This window comes from Leptonychotes weddellii, chromosome 9, assembly GCF_054177405.1.
Source record: "Leptonychotes weddellii isolate Sample4059 chromosome 9, ASM5417740v2, whole genome shotgun sequence".
NCBI classification, from domain to species: Eukaryota; Metazoa; Chordata; class Mammalia; order Carnivora; family Phocidae; genus Leptonychotes; species Leptonychotes weddellii.
In genome coordinates, this window is record NC_138377.1 from 37,797,648 (window position 1) to 37,824,028 (window position 26,381).

The window sequence follows — 26,381 nt, forward strand, 5'->3', positions numbered from 1 at the left end:
GCCCTTAGAAATACTTAAACTGATTGTATCCAGAAATAAGATCTTCTTCAAGTATTTTAATCTTTATAATTAAACTAGTCTCTAGTTGTCAGAGGTAATTTTGTTTGCAGATACTATTAATATGTGATTCTTTCTTACGAGTCTCTCTGCCACAGAGAAAATTGCGTGTAAAATGCAAAGAGAGTTAAGATGGAAAAACTTAAACTCAGATATCTTTTTAGATGAACTCTATTGGCTAGTGAGACTTTCTAAATCCATGTCAGCCTCTTAGTAAGTAGATTTTGCAAAAATAAAAAAATATATTTCTCTGAATTTCTCTACAGGGAAATGATGAAAACATAAGTAATATGTGATCATGAACAATTAATACTTGAAAGTGAGCTTTGTTTCTAAGTATGAAAAATAAAATAAAAATCACCCATAATTCCATTAAAAAATCACTACTTAACATTTCAGCACCTTTTCTTCCAGTTTTTTTTTTTTTTGGGCCATTTTTAAAGCATTGTTAATAAGCTATCTTTGAAAACTCAAGGTTTATTTGAACCCTGTATTCAAGAAGTTTGTCCCTTGGATATTTACTCAAAGAAAGAGAAAACACTAATTCGAAGAGATACATGCACCCCTATGTTTATTGCAGCATTATTTACAATAGCCAAGATTTGGAAGCAGCCCCCAAGTGTCCATCAATAGATGAATGGATAAAGGAGGTATATACACACGCGCACACACACACACAAACACAGACACACACAATGGGATATTAACCATAAAAAAGAATCAGATTTTGTCATTTGCAACAACATGCATGAAGCTAGAGCCTATTATGCTAAGAGAAATATGTGAGACAGAGAAAGACAAATACCATATGATTTCACTTATATGCAGAACCTAAAAAACAGAATGAATGAACAAAAAACAAAAACAGAATCATAAATACAGAGAACAAACTGGTGCTTGCTGAAGGAGAGAGGGTTGGGGGAATGAGTGAGGTAGGCGAAGGGGATTAAGAGGTATAAACTTCCGGATATAAAATCAATAAGTCACAGCATAGGAAATATAGTCAAGAACATTCTAGTAACCTTGTATGTTGACAGATGGTAATTATGCTTGTCATGGTGAGGATACTGTAGTGTATAGAATCATCGAATCACTATGTTGTACACCTAAATCTAATATAAAATTGTATCTTAACTATACATCAAAAAAAGAAGGAAAAGTGTGTCCCCTTGTCCCCAGGAAAAAAATTCTATTGTCTCCGTGCCCTCCTGTAATGTATTAATCCCCTTCAAAGGCAATTCAATGTATTGAAAGAAAAATAAAATTATTTTAGCCACGCTGCTGTTACCTATCCTATTCGGAAAAGAATTGCTTCAATTAAAATCAAAGATTAACAAATGATGATTAGCGTGCATCCCCTCGTCTCTGAAGGTGATTTAGCTATTCTCAGTTGGTAGCTCTCAAAGATGGTATTGAAGCGTACGTGCAATAAAAGGGTCAAGTTTAAGACTGCTTTAAACCTCTGCTCTCCATCCCTGTTAATGGCCTTCCTGGTGTTAGAGATTTGTTTAATGATCAACAGCGGCTTCTGTTCCTACCACTGAGCCTTTCACAAAGTAGCATAACCAAGTCAATGTTTAACTGGATTCTTTGGGCCTGGAATGGCAGAGTAGGAGCTGAAGGGACATCTCCATGGAAACCAGCCTCCCAGGCAGTGGCCAGAGGGTTTACTGTGTGGTGAAAGAAAGCTAGAAAGATGCCATGAAGTGTTTCGTGGAGCTGCGGTACAATTCTGACGGACCTTAATGAGGACAAGCTAAGTTCAAGGCCCCAAACCACTTTCACCATGGTTGTGCTTTGAATACCTTTACTGTGAAATGGGCCTGAGCCATTCTAAGGCTCACCCTCGGGTGACCAAAGTAGCCCCCTTGGAAAACGAAGAGGAAGAGGCTCCCTCCGCCAGCCCCGTGGCCTTTGCGTTCGGCCAGAATCTGGAAGGAAAGAGTTCCTATGTGTTCGCAAGGCTGCAGGATCGGAATACAGCTTCGGGAAGGCAGCCACCACCTCTCCAGGGGTGTGGAAGACACTCGGCAGGTAGGTGTGACACCGTCGTGAGGTTTGCGGAGTCCGGCCAAGGGAAGCTATCGACAGTCTGTCTCCATAATCCTATCAGGAAGTTTCCAAACGGCTGAAACCTAAGGGGCCAGCTTTCAACTCGAGGCTGCGTGTTTGTCGAGTATTCCGGGCACATTCGAACCGGTGTGTAAACTCTGCGCCGAGGGCTCTTTACCGTTCCACACGAGAAGGAAAAAACCATTTTGTTTCAGCTTAGTTTACAGTGCTCTCAATGTTTATACCTAGCTTTGCCAGACGATTAAAATTATATAGATAAGATGTGATAAATTATGACAATCATATGTTTCAGTTCGATTCTAAATTTAAATCATTCTCTTCAGAACCATTTAGTGCATCAGGCTTTGTTGTTTTGAAAGCAACACTTGAGGAGTGAATTCATCCTAATGTGAATTTGGAAACCACCCCAAACAGAACTGATTTATTGCAGTACAGATGAGAGGATGAGTCACCCCTCCCCAACCCCACATTCTTCACGCAGAATATGAACTAAGTTCTGTCATCTGCAGAACTAAGAGAATTTTCCCCCATTAGGATTGGAAGCTCTGAGCCTGAAGTGGCTATAAATTATCCTGGGATATTTTATAAGACATATAAAATATTTATGACAACCACAATGATAATTAAACAGTGATTCTAACTTGGGAAGAGAAATACAAGTATATAATGCATAGGTATATATCTATGTAATTTTTTCTTTATTTATATTCTGGATCAATAACACAAAAAGTTCCCATTACTGGTCAACTTGGCCAGAAAGCCTTATATTCTCTTTCAGTGTCAGGTATCTCTCACCCACACTGATTCTCATGGCTATTTTCTGAAGAGCTGACAACCTTTGACAGGGAAGATGGCCTATTTTTATGTCTCCAACTTCCTAAGCACGTGAATGGGAATTTTCCTGTAGTTTCATTGAAGAGTTCCTTTTTTTATTCAAACCATGTATCCAGAGTTTTAAGATTCTGGTAACTGAATAGTGAAAACTGATTCTAATGCATTAAAGTCCCACCTGGAAAATAATCTTATTTTTGAAATGACAAAATCACATTAAAAATAACAAAGGGATGGATGGTGAACATTCTGATCACTAATTTTAAGAGACCCGTATTCTAACTCAGCTCCACCAAATGCCAAGTTGTATGAGTTTGGGAAAATTACTGCATCAATTTCCTTCACCTATAAATCAAGGATAAAAATAAAACTGCCTGACACAGCCTCTGCCATTTTGGATGAACCGAATTAAATAATGAGGTGTTACCACTCAAATCATAACATAAAAATCAGGAGGAGTCAGGCTGCTGAAGAAAGTGTTGCCAGAAATACTTACATTTCTTAACTGAAAAGGTTTTGTTGTTGTTCTTGTCATTGCTGTTGCTTCTGCCTTGTTCAGTGTGCCAGCATCTCTTGAAAGAAAATACAGACATGGTGAAGTTTTTAAGGTGGTCGTTCAAATGTTGTGAGGATAGAAACACATAATTACACAGGGATTTTTCCATTTAGAATGCAAAGTGAAACTGTGGGATAGTCTCTGCAACAATCTAGAAATTAGAATGCTTCCGGATTACTAAGAGGAAAAGACAAAACTTCCTTCATGCAGCGTTGATCATGGTAGCAGTCCTACCGCCCCGGGGTAATCAAGCTAAAACATAAAACCCATAATGGACCTCTTGAGTCCTAGCTGTTTCCTAACAAGGCTTACTCTGTAGCCCTAGCTTGCTTCATCAGGAAAGAATATTGATGTGTTGTATTATAGGGCAACTTGTGGGAATTTCTTTCCCTAGTTGGGGGGACTATTATTTAATTGGGAACATACAGTGCTAAATATTGCATACTCCTGTCCAAACTCATGCTCCATTTTTAAAATCATCTATCTAATACCTACCCATCTATCTGTCCACCATCCATCTATTTCATCTGAAAAGAGAATTTATTTTCATTTCTTAAAGATATATTTTTTCTGATTTCCGAAATTTATTTTGGAGCAATTTCATGAAATTAAAAAGAGTTTCTATTTTCCAGACCAAATTCTGTGTTTGAACAATATTTGTAGTCAATACATTTTTTATTTTTCCAATCCATTATAATATAAATCCAATATAAATTCCATCCAGTATGAATCCAGAGAAGAAATGAGGAAAGCAAAAATTAAATCCTGGGTCTAGGCTAAATTTTATCCTTTGCATTCATGTAGGGTCTCTGCCTTACGTGTTTCATCTCCACATTCAACATGTAGGTTAGACATATATAACTAAAAAGGTACCAAATTGTATTAACAAAGTCTAATGATTAGTCGAATTTAATAGTCAATTTGTTTATGGTTTGTTTTTATTTCTCTCCCAATCCTTCAAGTGCCCAGGGCCATGTATTTTGACATCCCACTGGAACATGGAGAAACAAGTATTATTAAAAGTCATCCACCCCGAAGACTTCAAGTAAGATGAATTTAAAAGGCTTCATAAGGAATTTCTTGGATTTCATGGTAACATCCCTTTTTAACTCTAATAAAGGAGGGATATTGCAAATGACTAAGTTAGTAAGAATGAGAATGTTGTTAAAGAGAATGCTGTCAGTTACAAAGACCTTATTTCTTTAGGATTTCCTTTTGTAATGATTTCACTTTTAAGACCACCACCAAAAGAAGGAAACATAGTATCAAAGACACAGGTCCCATGTGATTCAAAAGACCTGCATCTGGTACTGATGAGCTAGAGGACTGTGGAGAAATCACTTGTAACAAACAATAATAACAAGCATAACAGCTAGGACTATTTAATTAGCACCTACTTCAAGTCAGATAGACTCTGCACAACTTGATCAGTGTCAATCATTTAATCTTCATACGCCTGTAGGAGAAAGGAGGTATTATCTTTGCTTAATACATGTGGTTTAGAGAATTAAGTAACTTGTCCAAGGACAGTGGAGGTCAGCTATCCACCAGATCTCCAAAGCCCATGCTCTTAACTATCAGCATCATTGATCTCTACAGACCTTCTATCCCTAACCTTCTATTGTTCTAAATGTTAACTGGTTGCTGAAATTGAGGACATCGGATTCCAAGGCAGCAAAGCAAGAGCTTTAAATGCATTCACCTTAATAAATATTTAATGAATTCCCTCTAGAGAGTTACAAATTCTAAGAACTCTTCATCGTAGAAAGGGAAAGAGATCTGAGTGGATCCTTGAAAATGAGCATCAGCTAAGAGAAGGGGTTGTTTGGGCTCTCCTGTGAGCAGGATCTATCACTGACATTTGAAAAAAGGAATTGGAAAAAAAAAAAAGAAAAAAAGGAATTGGAGCCAAATCCCACCTGCTACACAATTCACCCAGATATCTGGACAAATCCCAGAGGTATTTTAGTTCATTTGTTGGGGGTTATTTCTGTTTCAGTTGGTTTTTATTTACCTGTCTTCTCCAGAAGCTCACAATCATTGTTTGAAGTGATTATATCTTTTGTTCACAAAAGAAGCATTTTTCCCAAAATATTGGAAACTCAAAACATTTTATTTAAATAAAAATAAAGTATAATTATATCGAATTGATACATAGTTTTAAAACTTTTGAGCAAATCTCTAGCTAAACTGGACAATTTAAAAACTTAGTTTTCTTCCTAAATCAGATGTACCTCTTCAGAGGAATGTGCTTAATACGTGTTCCTGTGGAGGCAGAAAGCCGAATAACTCAGGAGATAGGACTATAACCAGTGAAAAGTATTCATGTAGCAGTCTGTAGCTCACAAAGTACGTTTTATATCTATCAACCCTAAAGCAGCTAAAGTCAGGCTTTGATTCTCAGATCAGTTCAAGCTCACAAGGAGAACTTTCGTGTTTCAGAACTAAATACTATATCCCCACATCCTAACCCACCACCTTAAAAATCAAGACAAATGAATCATTCGAGTGCAAAGACTATGTCTTATTCTGTCTTATATCTTCAGTCACTAACACTTAACATGTACCCCCCAAAAAGCTTATGAATGAATGGTGAATGAATGACAATGAGCCCCATTATCGCTGGTAGGAACAAAATTCAAAATGCATTCTCCCTGCTATCGCAGACCTATAGCATCCCTGAATTGTAAGTCTAATTGACTAGCTGCCAATGTCATGGATTACGAAGATGTAGGGAGTGTTTGTTGAACCCCAGAGCTGGGAAGCAGTTGGGCTTCAGCTTTCCTCGGAACCTGAAAGGCACAACCCTCTCTGTGTCTACCCTAAGCTCTTCTCCGTGCATTTGCTTTATTCTTCCTGCAAATCGACTTTCTCTGCTCCTCAAGACAACTTGGTGAAATATGGCCACCCTCAGTTCCTGAATTTACATTTTATAGTTCCAGTCAGACAGACAGATTAGCCTGGCTCTCTTGGCTCCAATTCAAAATTCCTGGGAGGAAAGATCTTATTGGCTCAGCTTTGCTCATGATTCCAGTTCTGTTCCAATAAGCTATGATCAGAGGATATGCTCATGCAGTAGAAATGTGGGCAGAGAAGCCCCCCTCCCCCACCCCGATAAATTCTGGAAGCAGCTCCCAGAGAAGAGGGAAGTCACTGGGAACTTGGCAGACACTCCCAAAGATATCAACTATAATTATCTTCACAAATGAGGCTCAGCACATTTTCCACCACAAATGGGTTTTTGAGAGAAATAATAAATGCTGGGTTCCCATGACATGCTAATTAATAGCCTAATCTCTGCCAAAGAAAATTCTAAAAGTATTTTTAATTATTAAACCAAATCTAATTGCATCCTAAATACTTTGAGTTGCACATTTGGCACTCTCCACTTCCTAAACATCTACTCCTCAAGTAAAGAGCAGGTCATGAACTAAAGTTCTTCAGATCGGGGCTGCTGAATTCAGAGAGCCTCTGCCAGGGAACTCTGAATCCAACGTGCCTACCTCGTGTTGAAAAGTTGATCACCACTGTCCCTCCTGGCCTGATTCACCTTCTCATCCAACCATCTCCGGTCCACCTAAGGGGGAGATGGTCAACCGCCCCCACCCCCAGGGCCCCATGTAATGTGATTTCCTCAGATGACTTCCTCTTTCATCTCCCAAGATTTTCTTAAATCTTTTCTTAAATCTCACCGTCCTGCAGGCTTATAGTGATAACCTCGTGACAGTTAGTTACACATGACAGTTGGTTACCTTACCCTGACGCTCCTGGTTCCCATGAACCACCACTATCTTTTCTTTTCCTCAGAACACTGACATCTAACACACCAAGCTATTGACTTCTATTATGTTCACTGTGTATTTTGTTCATCACCTCCCTGCCAGTGCTAGAATATTATTTTTCCCACAGGCAGAGATTTTTGTCTGTTGTCTTCACTAATGAATCTAAGTGTCTAGAACAGTATCTGGCACATAATAGGTGATCAATAAATATGAGTTGAATAAATGTTGAATGAAGGAATGCAGAGGGGGAAAGAGGAGTATAAGCCCTGCAGGTGGGAGATAAGGAGGGCCGTTCCAACCTGGGTGGTTTTATTGTGTTGTTTTCAGTATTATATAATTAGTCACAAATGTATTCTCTTTCCTTATCTTTTCTCTTTGCCCATTTTCGATTATCTGTTTCTTTGTGATTTGTGAGAGTGCTTTATATATCTTAGATCTAGCCCTTCATTAGTTACACGTGTTACAAATATCTTTTCTCCATTTATGGTTTGCCTTTTCATTTTGTGCGCGCGTGTGTGTTTGTGTGTGTGTGGACACAAAGATTTCCACTTTAAATGCTGTCAAATTTCTCAATCTTAGTCTTTATGTTTTGTATTTCTTGTATTTTGTCTGAGAAATTTTTATTTTCCCCAAGGTCATAAAGATACTCTTCTTTAATTCTTTTTTTTTTAAGATTTTATTATTTATTTGAGAGAGAGAGTGTAAGCGAGAACGAACACAAGCAGGGGGAGGGAGAGGGAGAAATAGTCTCCCCACTGAGCAGGGAGCCTGACTCGGGGCTCGATCCTAGGACCCGGGGACCATGACCTGAGCTGAAAGCAGACACTTAAACAACTGAGCCACGCAAGCACTTCTTTACTTCTTTCTGAAATTTATAATATTTACCTTTTCACATTTAGGCCTTAATCCATCTGAAATTCATTTGTGTGCAGATGTGAATTTGGAATTTAACTACTTTTTTTTCATTTGAATAATCTATTGTCCTGGGGAGCCTGGGTGGCTCAGTCATTAAGCGTCTGCCTTTGGCTCAGGTCATGATCCCAGGGTCCTAGGATCGAGCCCCGCGTCGGGCTCCCTGCTCTGCGGGAAGCCTGCTTCTCCCTCTCCCACTCCCCCTGCTTGTGTTCCCTCTCTCGCTGTCTCTCTCTCTGTCAAATAAATGAATAAAATCTTTAAAAAAAAATCTATTGTCCCAATACTCTTTATGGAATCATCCTTCTTTGACCATTGATTTAAAAAGTTACTTCGGTCCCATATTCAGTTTCCAGAGCTTCATGAGTCTATTTTCAGGCTCTCTCTTCTGTTGCATTGGTCTATTTGTGTATCTCCATAGGAATTTCTCAGTCTTAATTATGTATCTTTAAGTCTTAATATCTAAAACAATAAGTGCTTTTATTTTTCTTTTTCAGAATTATCTTTGTTATTTATGATGCTTTGGTCTTCCATGTGAAGTTTGGAGCTTTTTATCAAGTCCATTAAAAACCCTGCTAACATTTTGATTGAAATGCACTCATAGATTAATTGGGCAAAAATTGACCACATTTATAATACTGAGTCTTCTAAACCACACACATTGCATAAATCTCAATTTACTCTGATTTTCTTTTAGATCTTTTAATAACGTTTCATAATTTCTCCACAGGGGTTTTGTGTGAGGTTTTTTTTAGGTTTGTTTCTAGGTACCTATATCAGTCAGTGTTCAACCAGAGAAACAAAACCAGTAGAAGGAGATTATATATATATATGTGTAATATTGCAAGGAATTGGCTTACGTGATTGCGGAGACTGGCAGGGCAAGTCTGAAATCCACAGGGCAGGCCATCAGGGAGGTCAGGCTGCAACTGCAAGGCATGAGCTGAAGCTGCTGTCCATAAATAGAATTTTCTGTTCTTCAGGGGAGCCTCAGCTTTGCTCTTAAGACCTTTTAACTGATTGAATCAGGCCCACCCAAATTACTTAAAATAATCTTCCTTACTTAAATCATTATGAGGGTGCCTGGGTGGCCCAGTCAGTTAAGTGTCCAACTCTTGATTTCGACTCGGATAGTGCTATCTCAGCGTCCTGAGATCGAGTCCCGAGTCAGGCTCCATGCTCAACATGGAGTCTGTTTGGGGTTCTCTCTCTCCCTCTGTCTCTGCCCCCCCACCTTTGCGTGCACTCTCTCTCTCAAAATAAATAAAATCTTAAAAAAAAAAAAAAGTCAAATGCTTATGGACTTTAATCACCTCTACAAAATAATGTCACAGCAACACCTAGATTAGTGCTTGAGTAACTGGAGGCTATACCCTAGGCAAGTCAATGCTCACCATCAAAATAACACTGTGGGGGTTTTCCCCTCCTATTATGAACATCTTGAGTGAAATCATGGTATTTGTCTTTCTCAGTCTGACTTATTTCACTTAACACTATACTCTCTAGGTCTGTCCATGTTGGAGCAAATGGCAAGATCTCATCCTTTTTTATGGCTGCTTAATATTCTTCATGTTCAACGTTTTGATAATGCTTGTAAAACAAATCTTCCAACTTACATTTTGACGCAGCTCTCTTGTACTGGGTAGAAAGGTAGAGAACAACTCAGTCTCTGATGTCAAGCTGTGATCCTGGCTCTAGTTTGCCATCTTACATGGTGCATCTTTAGGTCCCCTTTAATCTCTAGAAATAACTCACAGCCATCAGGAGCCCTGAACGCCTTATGGATCAACTTCCTCTAAGTATGTATTTCTGCTTGTTTTCTGGTCCATGGAGATATATATCTTGTATTAAAGCCCAACCACATCTTTTTGGCTTTATGTTTTATTTTTCATTTGGGGCAAAGAAAATTATTGAAGTGTGAACTCATTGTAATGCCTTGACCAGAAATTCCACCTTGGGCTCATGATTTCTTGCTTCCAGGTTGCCCTGGACACCTTTACCTTCTTCTGAGAACCTTAAAGGACATACATTCTTAAGTTATGGTGCCAAACAAATGTTGCAATTTCTTTGAGCTTCTCCTGCCCATCTTTCTCTTCCTGTTACTATGCAGGAACAACCATCTCAGGTTAGTGTGTCACCAAGCTCAGTGACTTCTGCTTGATTTAATCTCCATTTCGGAGTTTCCCAGCTGACACTTCAACTGATTAGCCTGACCCTTTGTTTCACTTGAGAAACCAAATAACCCAGAAACCTTTAGACAGACAATACATTTTTTATAACATGAGATAAAAAAAGGTGTCATTATACCATACCAGTTCTCCAGTAATTCCTTCCCTTGTATTCTCTCTGAAGATGATGAAGTGAGGCAGTTTGCTTCCCCAGCAACAAAAAGGAACGTTGATACGGACCCAGAATTCTGGGGGAATTTCATTTGACTTGTTTTGTTTAGAGAAGCCAATTTTCCAACAGTTTTTTCTGCAGAGCTTCTCAGGCCAAGTGCAAATACTTATGGGAGGGATCCTATTTGCAATGTTAGTTGCTGCCATCTAGTGCCCTTTGTGGAGGAATAGTGTGATTCTTAGTTCTTTTCAAAGGCCAGGAAGAAAGTAATTGCCTGGAGGAGTTCTTAAAGACACCTACTCTTTAACTCGTATCAGAATTATGGGTTTAAATACAATGAGGCTGAAAATAGAGAAATATATATTTATATTTTCAAAGAAAAAGCTGGCCCTAAGAATTTATGGAGAGATTGTTTTGAAAAGCTGAAAATATTCAAATAGCTGGGGTCTTCAGATTCAATTTTTCAATAATGCACCGCAAACAAATCCTCTGCGGTCTACCCTGATGTAGTTCCTGTGTTCACTTGAGGTACTATGGGAGCCAGTGGACCCCAGCCTAGAAAATCATCAGAATCCCCTGGGGATATATTCCAAAGAAACGACTGAGAAGCTGGACTTCAATGAAATTCAAACCTTCTGCTCTGCTCTTGACATTGTCAATAGAATAAGAAGGCAAGTAGAGAAGATAAAAGAGGGCAAGTAAGCATATGAAAATACATTCAACATCATATGTCATCGGGGAAATGCAAATTAAAACAACAATGAGATACCACTATACACGTATTAGAATAGACAAAATCCAGAACACTGACAACACCAAATGTTGGCAAGGATGTGGAGCAGCAGGAACTTCTTATAAAACTAAACATACTCCTCCCATACAACCCAGCAATTGTGAGCCTTAGTATTTGCCCAAATGAATTGAAAACAGATGTCCACACAAAAACCTGCACAGGGATGAGTATGGCAGCTTTATTCATAATTTCCAAAATTTGGATGTAACCAAGAAGTCCTTAAGGAGATGTATGGATGAAGAAACTGTGGTACATCCATATAATGGAATATTATTCATCACTAAAAGAAATTAACTCCCAAGCTATGATGGAGATATGGAGAAAATTTAAAGACTGACTTATTTATTTGAGAGAGAGAGAGAGAAAAAGAATGAGCAGGGTAAGAGGCCAAGAGAGAGACAGAGAAGCAGACTCCGTGCTGAGCATGGAGCCCAACATGGGGCTCGATCTCACAACCCTGAGATCATGACCTGAGCTGAAATCAAGAGTTGGAGACTTAACCGACTGAGCCACCCAGGTGCCCTTATATGGAGAAAATTTAAATGTGTATTGTTAAGTGAAAGAGGCCAATCTGAAAAGACTATATACTGTATGATTCCAAAAATACTGACATTTCAGAAAAGGCAAAACAACAGAGACGGTAAAAAGATCAGTGGTTGCCAGGGGATAAGAGGAGGAAGGGAGAGATGAATGGACAAAACACAAAGGATTTTTAGGGCAATGAAACTATTCTGTAGGATACTACGTTGGTGGTTACATGTCATTATACATTTGTCCAAATCCAATGGCTGTACAACACCAAGAGTGAACTTTAAACTATGGACTTTCAGTGATAATGACGTGTGAATGTAGGTTTATCAATTGTAACAGATGTACCGCTCTGGTGAGGGATGTTGATCGTGGAGGAGGTTGTGCATATGTGGGGGCAGGGAGTATCTGGGAACTCTCTGTACTTTCCAGTTTTGCTATGAACCTAAATCTGCCCTAAAAATTAAAGTTTATTATTTATATATATAATACGTATATTCATTCCCAGGACATATTCTAGACCTGTTGAATCACAATCCCCAGTGAATAGCCCAGGTTTTTTGGTGTGTGTGTGTGTGTCTGTGTGTGTGTCTGTGTGTCTCTGTGTTTAATTTCAGGAGATTCTGATGATAAACCAGGTTTAGGAACAAGTAGAAGAGGAAGGAGCATGGGATTTGGAACTGGATTCAAACCTGAGTTTGAATTCTAAAGTTGCCATTTTCTAGCTGTGAAGCCTTGGACAATTTATTAACCTCTCGACAATGGGGAGATCATCATAATTACCCACAGGATTCATGGGAGGATTGAACCAGATGACATATTGTGACCTTGGGACTGACAGACAAGGGCAACTGTAAAGGCTCCTGAGCCGCATCACCAGAAAGAACTAGATCCTGAACCAAGTCCAGGAAATGGCACAAACACTGCCTTGTCCTCCCCTCAGGCCCTGAATACCCCCTTCGGTCACTGCTAATTCTTCTTCCCACAGGTGCCTGGATAGCTCTTTCCTCTTGGTCTCCATTCCCTGCAGGTTCTGATCTGATCGGCTGCTACCTCTTATGCCAGTAGGTCCCATTGGCCCAGCAGAGAAGAGAGCCAGACAAACCTCTCTCTTACTAATCCTCATCACCTCTCATGACATCCTTGCGCAGTTCTTATGCTAAAAGCCCCACTTTCTCCACCTGAGGTGAGAATGGAACAGGGAACCACTTTCTACCACAAATGCAAATTGTCTGGCAGAGGCACACGTCTCAACTAAAGATTATTTGTCTCTCCTCCCTGTCTCCAAATGCTTTGCCCTCGTTTTTGTCCTTGCCAGGTGAGCTTTGGGCTGTGCCAGCAGAAAGGAATGCGGGTTGTTCTCCCTAGAACAGCTCAGGCCCAGGCCCAGAGACCAGGGAATTGTTCTACAGAGAAGTAGCAGGAGGCACAGGTCATGCTCACCATGAGTGCTGGCTGCTCAGCATCCATTTCCCCGTCTCCTTCCTCTCTCTTTTCACTCTGGTCACCTTGAAAGCTGGCTTCCAGGTCTACCCCTTGATAATGCAACCAATCAGACTAAAATGAAAAATAATTTCAAAATAAATCATCATTTGCCTTTAGCGTTGGACTAAGGTGGGAGTGGTGCTCACACTGTTTGCTGCAGTGTGGTGTCCTCCTCATTTTCCTCCTACTTCTCGAGCCATCTCTTCTCCGTGTCCTTGGCCAGCTTGTCCCCATCCACCAGCTTCTCAGGTTGGAGCTCTTCAAGTCTTCAGTCCTTGGCTCTGCTCTTCTCACTCTTGACCTTATGGTCAAGATGGTCTTACCCATGACTATGGTTTCAGTTATTCTCTACTCAGGGATGATCCCCAAATATGTGTCTCTAGCATAGACCTCTCCTGTGAGCTCCATGCCTGTATATCTCATTATCTACTCAACATCTACACTGGTATGCCTCAAAGGCATCTCAAACTCAACCTGCTCTAAACTGAATTTGTATCCTCCTGTTATATCTCATTCACATCTGGCCTTCCCTAGGGTTCCCATCTCAGTGAATGATAACACTACCCATCCTTTGTATTTGGAGGCCATTTGGACCCTTCACTATTCCTCACCAACTATAACAAATCTTGTTTGGTCAGTTTTAAATATTTGTAGAGCCCACTGATTTCCTCCATGAGCCCTGAGCCCATCACCGTTGTCCTCCTAACTGCCCCCCCCCCCGCCGCATCAGGGATTGCTCTTCTCTAGTTTCCACAGTGCAGCTGGAGTGATCATTTTTTAAAAGCAAATGTAATCATGTCACTATTTTGCTTGATATATGCCAATGGCTGCCCATTGCTCTTAAGAAGACCAACATCTTTAGAAGCTTCATCAGGCCCTGTAAGACCTGGCCCCTGCCTACTACCTACCTCTCCAGCCTCTTTTGAGCAGTTCTTCCCTTTACTCTGAACTGCAGTCAACTCACTTCCTGCAGTTCCCTCAACGGATCCTGCTCTTTCCTACCTCGGGGTGTTTGTGCATGTTGTTCCCTCTACCTGGAACACCTTAGTCCCCTAAAATTTCCTAAATGTCCAACTTCGGCTGGAAATTACTTCCTCAGGAAACTTTCTTGGACTGCCCCCTTACTCCTTCCCCCCTTGCATTAATTTTCTAGGGCTGCTGTAACAAAGTACAACAAACTGTGGGGCTTAAAACAATAGAAATGTATTATCTCACAGTCCTGGATGCAGGAAGTCCAGGATCAAAGTGTTTGCAGGGTTGGTTCCTTCTGAGAGCTGAGCAGAAGGATCTGTTCCACGTCTCTCTCTTAACTTCCAGTGGTTTCATGGCAATCTTTGTCACTCCTTGGCTTGTAGAAGCATCACCCTGATCTCTGCCTTCATCTTCACATGGTGTTGTCCCTGTGTGCATACAAATTTCCCTTTTTTAATGAGGACACCAGACATACTGGATTAAGAGTCACCCGGCGCCAGTATGACCTCATCTTTAACTAATTACATCTGCAAGGACCCTATTTCCAAATAAGATCACATTCTGAGATTATGATTATGGGGGTTAAGACCTCAACATATGAATTGGGGTGGGGGGCACAATTCAATTCATAACACCCTCCATTCCCAAGGTGGAGTTCTCTGGTTATATACTGTCATCGCCCTGCCCTGTAGACTTTTTCTTCAAAGCACTGATCACAGTTGGTAATTATTAATGAATAATCATACAAGAAAAATGTATTTGTTCCCCCACCAATTATAAGCTCCATAGGGACCATGTTTGTTGACCACTGCACTCTCATGCCTGGCACGCACTAGTTGTCCAGTATGTACTCACTGAGTGAACAGATAAATTCTACAGCCCTCCAAGGTCCCTGCCCACACATCAGTGTGGAGAGACCCACGTTTGTCTCCCAGGCCTGCTCAACCACTTCCAGAGCATTAAGTCATCCGAGGCAAGTAGGGTTAAAGGCAGATCCACTGGTTCATCATTGGCTTCCTAGTCTTAATGACCCTTTGAAACTCTAACATGATCTCCCCCATAAAGACAAGCCCCTGCTAGAAAAAAAAAAAAAAAGGCAAACAAAACAAAACAAAAAAACCACATCTAAGATTTGTAAGCCCATTGCACTTTCATTTTAAATGCTCCGCCTGGGTGCCAGTGATTATTATGGAGGAGACTGAGGGAGCTTCTCTGGAGAGCTTAATACAGGTCACTTCCCTAAGGACTGGAAGAGTCCACTGGATGGTTAAGGAATGAATAAAACAAATTCCTGGTGCCTCTTTCATCTCGAATACTCTAAGCCCCTTGTTGTCTGATAACTTTGGACTTGGTCCGTCGATGCAGACAGAAAAGGATTCTTAGTGTTTTGACTCTCTGACCAATATTTAGATCAATAAGTCCCTGGCAGCAGTGCAATAGAACAATAAAGAACCCAGATGAGTTGAAAAGTCTTTTGCACAGATACGACCGCAGTCCTGTTGAAATCGCCTTCCCTATGCGCTCTCAGGAATAAGTGCTGCTTTTGCAAAGTATTAAGATAGTTTAATGTCTGGCTTTTATGTTTCATCATCTCATGGCATGAGGAATGCTGAATGCTCTAAATATTGGACTTCTAGAAGCTTGAACCCATTGACCTGCCACAAGTAATTACTTCTGAAACGCTCCTGAGCCAGCAAGAAGCCAGAACGACTCACAAAGCAAAGGTGAACTGCAGCATTCACTGGAGGGGGTGGGTAACGGGGCGGGGGGGTGGGCTCTCCTTTTCATATACTCCTTGCACAGAAGACTTCAAAGACAAATGTGACTATGAAGTCACTCAGCGTTAGGACCTTCCAGAGCTATCCATTCTCTCCTGGGCCTGCCTCCAGCTGGCAAAGACTCTCATCTCTGAGGTAAACTCTGGGCCCTTCTCCACTTCCTGGTGAAAACAGGGAGATGCAGATAAGAGAGAGGAATTTTACTAGGACATTGGTAATTCTAGAAGTGCTCAAATTTATGAAAAATCTGGCATAATTCTTTCTTTTTATTCTTCTCCTCAGGTTAAACCTTTCTCCTCAGTCTCAGTTTTCAGGAGAAATCATTTCTACAAGGTGTTCCTGACTTACTTACCATCACCTCCCCAAAAAGGAACCCTTGGGAAAGGTCTTCTGAAGAGCTTTTTCCTTTTATTCATTTGTCAGCTTCTGCTGAGAAAATGCCCCTCGTGTAGACATGAAAACTGGGAGGTAGTAAACTTACAGCACTTTCCACTCCTGCTTCATTTTGGAGCCAGCTCGGCTGCACACCTGGCTGATTTGGTAGAAGAGGTCAAGGCCAGGTGTGCGATGCTGGCAGAACTGTAGAGATGGTCCCCTCAGGAGGCTCGCAGCAGCCAACACAGTCCCTGTCCGCAGGGCGGCAAAAAGGTATCACTGAGCACATCTGGCTGCCGTATCCCTTCCCTCTCCTGGCCACAGCAAGGGGCGAACAAGGGTGTTTTCACCCCTGGTTGCCCTTAATAACTGTCTGCACTGTCCCCCTGGGGTTTATGATGCACCAGGGGAGATCGCCAAAGTCACAAATAATCAACTTCCTAATATACCAGGGCTTATATTGGCATATGGGAGTACAGGCTATAGAAATGGGTTCCATTTAACCATTCAGTGGCTCCCCTCCAATGTCATGGCCAGACAATGGCAGAAGAGGCAGGAAGAAAGAGGCCAGTCTTACCCAACCAGAACACATTTCTGGGGAGATAGTGATAAGCATCTATTGACAGGGTAAGCGATAGTTCATCAAAATGAGATGTGGAAACATAGTTCCACTTAAGGTGTGCAAAACTCTACAGGAGCCTTAGAAACTACGTTATACGCACAGCAAAGCTCCATTCACAGAGAGCTACACAAAGGACTCAGTGGGGAGCTACAACGATCCACCTTTGACGTCACAAGAGATCTCAATGGATTATAACTGATGGCTGATTAAGATCTCACTCTGTTCCAAAAAAAAAAAAAATGGCAAGTTGTGGATTGCAGAGTCAGTAACAAATTACCCCATTCTAACGAGTGTGTCATCTTTCACAGCTGGAACTTGAAAAGAAGATGCAAACTTCAGGGTATACTCCCGGGAAAAGACAATATTTACATAAGATGCGAATGCTGGAAATGAACCGTAACAGACAAGAGGTAAGTATGAGAAGAGAGAAGAGGAGTGTCATATTTACCATGTTTACTCCACATCATCACTGCCCTCGCACTTGAATGGTTTAGCATCTGTCCCCAGGCTTTACTTAGCATTTTAAATTTGGTCATTGGCACCGAAGCCTCAACTACTGGAATTGGGAAACATCAGCAAGATCCCTTCTGCCACTGACCCTGTTGAGCCTTTTCTTTGTTTTCAATCATAAGGATGTATCTGTGTCCCAAGTCTCTCTGTTCTTGCTTTCCTTTTTTTTTTTTTTCCTCTTCACAAATTGCTCCCATGACATTCTGGCTCCAGCAGGAAAATGAGGTTAGATCACCTGTCTCGGTTTAGGAGAATAGAGGGGGGTGAGTGGGTCTTTATTTTGATACCTAGGCATCCTCCATAATGCACACCATGGGATTATCCTACAAGAACCATCTCTTGTAACAAACCCCTTTACAGTCATGTCTCCTGTAATTGTCATATTCCATTCCTCACTCTGGAATTTAAGCCTAAAGTCACCGTCTTCTGCAATCCCAAGTATATCGGTGGCCTACCAACAAATGTTTTTACAAAGGTCCTCCTCTTAAATCAAGCTATGCCTTTTTGAGACTGTGGGCATACTCTCCTCTCTCCTAACAAGCCTGTGCCTAGAGAAAGTTTCTGTACCTTCTAATAGGAAAAAGAAAAGTGTGTTCTGGTTAGGGGACCAGAATACACATAAGCACACAACTTGCAGAGTGGCTGATCTGGTGACCTATTCTGGTGATAGGAGCTCAGGGGGGAGAACACTAATCCATTATAGCTGATCATTTTCAGAAGAAAAGTCTTCACAGGGAGGCAAGAATTAATAAGCAAAAACCGAGGGACCATAAAGCCAAGAAAATCCTTCAAAGCATCCCAAGACATGACAGGGATCTTCCAACCTTGTTGCCGGATGAAAACTTGAACAGAAGAAGTCCAGGTCAGTCATACAAATTTTTTTTAGCAGAATAAAATATTTCAAGTGTTTTTAAAATTTCATCAAATAAACTTCCGGTGGGGGGAGGGGGAGGAGGGACAGCAAGTAGCCTTGGGTTTCTGCTGATAATGTACTTCCTGGAAAGTAGGGATCATACTGTCATATAATTTGGGGCGGCTGTGAGGAAAAGATAGAAGCTCAAACACTGTAGGAAGATGTCTCTTTTTAGAGGTTTCCCAGGCTTCGCGGGCATTCTGGCCATGCCTGCTCCATCCCTAGGAAGAGGAGAGGCAAAAGAGCCTCAGCTTGTGGTTAAAGAGAATGAAGCATGTGGACTTCTATTAAATAGCAAACCGGTATCAGTCAGTCTGCTGCCCTCTGCAGACACCTGCCCCCACCCCGCTTCTCCCCCGCCAGCCCTCCGAGGCTCATCCCGACCGTCTAAAACTGAAGCCAGCATCACGGCCCACCCCAGGCTTGCTCCTGCTGCATCTGCAGGAGTGGGTGAGCCCTCCACGCTCTCAGGCCAGAGACCTGAGGCCTTGCCAGTCCTTCTCCTCCCCCTCCTTGCAGCTGGTCAGTCACGAAGTCCTGTCATGCCACCTGGCACGGAACTCGTACCTTTCCACATTCCCAGTGCCACCCGCAGGGCATCGTGTCATACCAGGCTGTGGCTCCAGCCTCCTGACTGTGTTCCTCCCTCAAGTCTTGCCCTTCTTCCATCAACCCTCTGTCCTGATGGTTCTCGGGACTGTGCCCAGGCCACCAGCACCAGCATCACCCCACGGAGTGGCTGGGTCCCAGGCAGAGTGATTAAATCAGAAAATGTAGGGGCAGAGGCCAGCCAACTGGGTTTAATACCCCCTTAGGTGATTCTGATACCCCCAAAGTTTAAGAACCGTGGCTCTACTTGGTAATCAAAGTATTGGCCACAGACCAGCAGCATCTGCATCACCTGGGAGTTTATTAGAAATGCAGAATTTCAGGCCACACTCTGGACCTACTGAATCAGGGTATGCATTTTATCAAGATGCCGAGGTGATTCTCATGCACGATCGTTTTAGAAGCACAGAGCTAATAGCCAAGTAATCTTATAAAATGCCAATCTGACCATATCATTCTCTTGCTTAAAAAAAATCCTCAGTGAGGGGTGCCTGGGTGGCTCAGTCTGTTAAGCGTCTGCCTTTGGCTTAGGTCATGATCCCAGGGTCTTGGGATGGAGCCCCACGTTGGGCTCCCTGCTCGGTGGGGAGTCTGCTTCTCCCTCTGTCCCTCCCCCTGCTCATGCTGTCTCTCTTGCTCTCTCTCTCAAATAAACAAAATCTTTAAAAAAAAAAAAATCCTCAGTGAGCCTCCATCAGCCTGAGGACAATCTAAACTCTTTACCCTGGGGGCACCTGGGTGGCTCACTCAGTTGAGCATCTGACTCTTAATTTCAGCTCAGGTCATGATCTCAGGGTCGTGAGATGGAGCCCTGCATAGGGCTCCACACTGGGCATGGAGCCTGCTTTAGCTTCTCTCTCTCCCTCTCCTTCTGCCCCTCCGCCCTCTAAAAAATAATAAGTTAATAAAAATTTATCCTGGTACTCTAAGCCTTTAGGATCCTGGTACTCTAAGCCTTTAGGATCCTGGTACTCTAAGCCTTTAGGATCCTGGTACTCTAAGCCTTTAGGATCTACTTGCTGCCTACCCTTGTGGCTGTCTCTGCTGCCATTCTTGTGCCCGACTTCACCTCCAACCAGGCCAGACTACTCAGTGATTTCCAACAGACATCCTGTTCATAGCCTCTGTGCTGTGTGGTTCCACCAGTTGCAGCCCCATTAAGTTTGCCCAGTCCATATTCCCCCAGGGCAAACCCACCCTTTGAATATATAATATTGGTCATGCACACAGCTTGCTGTGCTGGGAGCCGAATCCCCACAACAGCAGGACTGACCACGGAGAGATCTACAGAAATGCCATGTCTCTGGAAGTCCTGAGCGTCTCAGATGCCAAGTTGCCAGCTGAAAGAGACACTGCTCCTGCTCAGAACAGGATGCTTAATCAATAAGTTAATTAAATAAGAAGAGGCTGAATAATTGAACATCTACTTGGGGAATCTATTTAACCTATACTCCCAGTGCCAGAATGAAATATGCTATGTAGGCACAGAGATAAACAACTTCTACAGTTTAGAACCTATTGCCAAAACAACCCCAAAAAGTCTCTCAGCTTAAGTTAGATACTTAGAGTCATTGCTTGAGGGCAAGCCAAGAGAAACCAAATTGGTAAAATCTTTGGAAGATGCCCCAGATCTGGAGGGGCCCAGGAAAGATGGTGGCACACAGAAGAGGGTTTCTCTGCATTCCTGATGCTTTTTACAGCTGCTTCATTTTGTTCTAATCAAGGTTTAAAAATTGATTGATTGATTGATTTTAGAGAGAGGAAGAGAGCACAGGAGTGGGGGGAGGGGCAAAAGGAGAGGGAGAGAAAAATCTCAAGAAGACTCCGTGCTGAGTGTGCAGCCAGACTTCGAACTTGATCTCACAACGCTGAGATCATGACCTGAACCGAAACCAAGAGTCGGACGCTTTAACTGACTGAACCACCCAGGCACCCCTCTAGTTAAGGTTTGTTGAGTGCTTGCTTGTTGCAACTCCTTGTTGTGAAGGAGTTAGTGCTAGCTCTCATGTGACAGAGCCAGAGTTCAAGGCCAGGTCTTTCTGACTCCAAAGGCTCACTCCACCATCCCCACCCCCTCCTATACCCTCATCAGGAATCCAGGGATTTGGAGCTCTGTCCAGGACAACCTTGGCAAAGTCTGCAAATAGAGGGGGGTGATTCCTCAACCTTGGCTGCCCCTCTGCCAAGCCCACTGATTTCACCACCGCGATAGGCATGTGCTCGAGCAATGATTCCTTTTTCCTTATTCCCAGGTAGCATCTTTGCTTTCTCTGTCTACTAAAAGCAGTTTGTTTTGCTTTCTCCTGAAAGTGGGGCAAAGTCAAGATCATAGATTTACAGGAGCTTTCTGCTAGTCCAATTCTGGTCGTTAAGATTCTGCTGTACCCACCTCCTCTTATTTAATGCTGTATTTGCCCATTTTTGTTCCCTCTTGGGAAGGTGGAATGAGAGTTTTAGGTCTCTTATAAGATAAAAGTCGGTCTTTGTTTTCTGCTGCCTCTTTAAAATGAAATTTTACATATACCTTACATTCACCCACTTTAAATACATTTCATATCTATTTATATAATGAATTACACATGACTTGTATAATTGTATGAGAATTACATATAACTTATACAATAAATTACTTATAACTTATATGATGGCTCACTTGTTCCTAACTTACACAAAGTGAACACTGTTCTATGGGTGTACAATTTCATGAGATTTAACACGTTTATGTGGCTCCTGCCTTTTCCAGAAGCCATGATCTAGTATAGGGTAGTGGGTAGAAAAAGCAGTGAACTTCAAATCAAAGTTCTTCATCTGAGCCCCAAAAAATACATTTCTAAATGTAAACTCCATGGGAGCTTTTTGTTTCTAGAACAGTGCCTGGTACACAGTAGCCTCTCAATAAACATTAGCTATATATTTTTCTAGATAGCTTTATTCTACATATAGACAGAGATTATAGCTAAGCTCCAGTTGCTTAACCTCTCTGAACCTCAGTCTCCACATCTGTAAGACAGGAATAAAGCCTTGTCTACCATGTAGGGTTTATGGAAAAATTAATCCAGTATGTGTAAAAGCACATCTAAATGTAAAATGCCAAACCCATGCATGGAAATACAGGCAACTGAAGAAAGATGGAACTGAGAAAGATGGAAAGAAAGAAAGATGGATAGTAAAAATCACTATCTACTTCAGGGGAAGCGGCACCTTCGAAACATTGTCACCTTCACAATTCGGGTCTTATCGGGCCACCGGCACCATTATCTACTTAGTGTTGTTCTTTAAAGTATCCTGAGGGTGTGTGTGTGTGTGTGTGTGTGTGTGTGTGTGTGTTTTAAATTCAGCCTTGTCTATGAAATAAGTGTGAAATTATGGGTTTGATGGAATGGTGATACATTTTGCTAAAACATATATGTATTATAAAATACATAACCATCAGACATTTTTAATACTTTAGAGAATCCCTGTACTACCTGAAATCACTCCCTATTTCCCCCACTGGTCTCTGTTGCTTTTCTCTCTTCCCAAATTAATTTTGAAGTTGTACGCACTCTCCTCTGCTCTGCTCACCCAAAACCCATTTAGGTTTTTCAACGTATTTTTCTTTTTCTTTTTCCTTAAGTCTAGCAACCCCAGAGAATCAAGCAGGGATTTATAAAAATGTAACAAGTAAAAAGACATCTAGCTGAGAAGTTCTTAAACTTTAATGCTATGTATACAAAACCTTGTACATAATACTTCATGAATGATTTAAGAGAGATCTAAGGATAAAATGGACCGTGTGAATTTGGCTTCACGTACTAACTTTAGGCCTGCGTTATCGTAACATCAAGAGCGGGTGGTACTTAAGCTGTTATTAATATTGCATTAGACCCACCATTAACAAACATTCTCTTCCTGTTTCAAAGCTCCTGCCTCTAGTCCGCAGAAAATTGCTGTTCCCAGTCTGAACGATGCCACTGGTGGTTCTTGGCTCGTTGGCGGAGCAGGGATGGTTACACCCCCTGGCCCCGATGAGTGAAGTCTTTCCCAGCCCAGTTACCAATACTTCTTACCTCCCCAAACTCTCTGATGGCTCATTCGCTCACTCATCTGTTCATAGATGTGGTTCCTGGCTTTGCAATAGTACAGACAAGGAACAAGGAGAAGTCTGATGACAGTGTAACTGGGAGACCTCAGTTGAGAGGTGTGAGAGACTCAGGTTTCCACGAGGAAGTGATATTTAGACTAACACAGGAAGTAGCCAGACAAAAGGGACAGGAATCCATGTATGTGTGAGGACCAAGATGCTGGAACATTCCGAACTGTTAATGGTCACAGTATGTGCAAAATCTCTTGAGTGGGAAAGAAGCTGGCAGATTCTAGACACTGGGTAGGAAAGAGAGATTCAGGTAGCGGTCAGAGATGGTTCTGGAGGCACAGGCGGGGTGCAGAGCACACGGGGTCTTGCAAGTTGAGTCAAATAAGGACTTTGAACTTGAGTTTAAGATCAATGGGAAGCCACTGAAAGGTCAGGGGAGCCACACAATCAGGCTTACATTTTTAAGCATCACTCTGTCTACCCTGTGGAGGATGGATGGGAGGAGAATGCAAGAGGACATGGGAAGACAAGTGATAAGGACATAGCAGAAGTGCAAGTGAGAGATGGTGCTTGGACCAGGAGAGCAGGGTGACAGAAGAGAAGGAGCCGGATGTGAGGTATTTAGGAGACAGAATTGGAAGAACCCGGTGATGGATCGCATGTGGATTCGTGGAGAGAGCAGGAAGACCGGGAGGTTTCTTGGGTTACTCTTGAAGAACTAGGCAGACAATGGGGCAAAGCTAGGGCAATTTGCTGAATTAGGGTAACTGGGAGAAAATGAGGGTTTGAAAGAGAAAGAGAAGGCGAGTGTGACATGTCACCGGGAGACAAAAATGGAGGCGTCAAAACAAACAAAAGTGTATTGTAACTCAGGAGAGAGATGGGGGCTGCAGACATGAATTAACTATGGTTTTTGGTCACTACTATATGTATAGACAATAACAATAATTATAATAACATTCAAGTAGCCCCTCACCGAGGCAGAAAGGAAATTAATGAATCACAAGGCACAAACGCTCGCATTGAGATGCTTGATTTCCTCGTGTAACAGTATGCAGTCTAACAGTATGCAACATCAGCTATCAAGGGCTTAAATAAAATATGCCATAAGTTTAATAAACAATTATCCTTAAGATGACATCCAAACGTTATGGATGGTTCAACCAGATGGAGGGGACATTCTGGGTTTTGACCCAGGATGATTTTCCTAGCTCGGAAGTGGCCATTGCTTTTGCTTTGCTAAAAGCCAGCCTTGCTTGAATAAAGCACCTGTTGTTCTGAAGTGCATTAAAAAAAAATTTTTTTTAAGTTTTATTTATTTATTTATTTGAGGGGGAGAAAGAGAGAGAGCATGAGCCAGGCAGGGAGGGGTAGAGAGAGAATCTCAAGCAGACTCCCCACTGAGCATGGAGCCCGACCTGGGGCTTGATCCCATGACCCCAAGATCATGACCTGAGCTGAAATCAAGAGTTGGACACTTAACTGACTGAGCCACCCAGGCGTCCCCTGAAGTGCATTTTAAAAGGGCACTGGGTACAGCTTAAATAAAAAGCTACATACATACATACATAATATCCTATGCCAAAAAATAAATGATTAAATCTCTTCTAGAAAGTATAGAAAGTAAAATAAAATGCATGATCCTTTGAGCTATCTAGTTCTATAGGTCTGGGGTGCAGCCCAAACATTTGTGTTTCTAAAAGGCTTCACAGGCGATTCTATATGAGGTGAGAGTGGATATGAAGGTCAGGAAAAGTGTGTATCATGCACCTAGCACATAGTAGCTGTTGAATAAATTGCACTAGGTAACATCACCCATGCAATACTCTTGCCAAAAATGCTTAACCTTAATCTAATCACAAGGAAACAGACAAGCCCAAATTTAGGGCCGTTCTGCAAAACAATTGATCTGGATTTTTTTTTTCTGAGATTTTTTTTTTTTTAATTTATTTGGCAGAGAGAGACACAGCAAGAGAGGGAACACAAGCAGGGGGAGTGGGAGAGGGAGAAGCAGGCTTCCCGCCCAACAGGGAGCCCAATGCAGGGCTCGATCCCAGGACCCTGGGATCATGACCTGAGCCGAAGGCAGATGCTTAACGACTGAGCCACCCAGGCGCCCAGATCTGGATTCTTTAAGAATGTCAGTGTTAGGGAAAAAGAAGAAGACAATGAAGGGGGTTTGGAGGAAGAGGAAGGGAGGGGTCAAGAGTGAGAATGAGGGAGAGAGAAGGAGGAGGGCAGAGGAGGGAGAGAAAGAAGAGAAAAAAGAAAAGAAACAGATAGGGAAGATTATGCAATACATAATCCTAGATTGGATCCTGGATCTAAAAAATAAAACACAAACAGGCAAACAAAAAGCAGCTATAAAGAGCATTATTGGGACAACCATGAATATTAGAATGTGGACCATATATTAAAAAACAGTAATATATCAATGTTAAATTTTCTAAGTGTAATAGTTGTAGTTAAGTAGGAAAAGCACCCTTGCTGTTAGATTTGTGGTGATATATTTGGAGGGGATGTAACTGCAACTAATTCTCAAATAGCTGAGCTGAAAAGCATGAGTGCATGCATGCGTGTATAAAATCAAAGCAATATTGTGACAAAATGTTGTCAATGAGTTGGGATATATAGGTATGTATTGTATTATTCTTGTGACTTTCAGAAGATTTTTAAGAATTTTAAATAAAAAGAAAAACACTTTTAATGCTTACAGAGCTTTATATTTATATATATATAAAGTTGAACTCATATGTAAATATATATGATATATATTTCAACATATATATATATTTATTTCAAAAGAATACCAAGCACATTATTCTGTGTTCATAAATATCTAGGCACTTAATAAACAAACAAATCACTGTTAGGAGAAAAAGAATTAATTAAACTTTAAATTTTGTGTAGGAAATTCACAGAATGAAGATTTAGGGGAACATCAAGCAAGGAATGACTGTTGTCCCCGGAAAATTGGCAAAATGGAAACGTGGCTCCGTGAACAAGAGGCCCGGGGTCAGCTTCTCTGGGACAGTTCTAGCTCTGACTCAGAGGAGTTGAGAAAAAGCGAGAAGAAACCACAGGCACTGGTGAGGACCAGGACAGAGAGAATCCCACTTTTTGATGAGTTTTTTGATCGAGAATAAAAATGCTGTTCACTAACCTAGAAA

The 26,381-nt window shown here is 41.6% G+C and overlaps 1 protein-coding gene across 2 annotated transcripts; it reads left to right on the plus strand.

The window, feature by feature from the left end:
* Positions 1–1,651: 1,651 nt before the first annotated feature.
* Positions 1,652–26,381, plus strand: CCDC198 (coiled-coil domain containing 198). Of its 2 annotated transcripts, XM_081830460.1 has the most exons (6): positions 1,652–2,091; positions 4,480–4,562; positions 15,967–16,053; positions 17,413–17,514; positions 18,332–18,476; positions 26,122–26,381. In XM_081830460.1, exons 1-6 carry the CDS (start codon positions 1,875–1,877, stop codon positions 26,355–26,357), a joined length of 870 nt encoding a protein of 289 aa, XP_081686586.1. In that variant the 5' UTR covers positions 1,652–1,874; the 3' UTR covers positions 26,358–26,381. The 2 variants fall into 2 exon arrangements, with proteins under 2 accessions (XP_081686586.1, XP_081686587.1); XM_081830461.1 differs by lacking the exon at positions 1,652–2,091 and having other exon boundaries at positions 4,530–4,609.

What these genes read in the sequence shown, in the direction of transcription:
- CCDC198 (XM_081830460.1), top strand. Translation starts at nt 1,875, where the DNA reads ATGGGCCTGAGCCATTCTAAGGCTCACCCTCGGGTGACCAAAGTAGCC. An exon ending in GAACGACTCACAAAGCAAAG is followed by an intron (nt 16,054 to 17,412) that starts GTGAACTGCAGC and finishes CATCTTTCACAG; the next exon opens with CTGGAACTTGAAAAGAAGAT. An exon ending in CTTGAACAGAAGAAGTCCAG is followed by an intron (nt 18,477 to 26,121) that starts GTCAGTCATACA and finishes AATTTTGTGTAG; the next exon opens with GAAATTCACAGAATGAAGAT.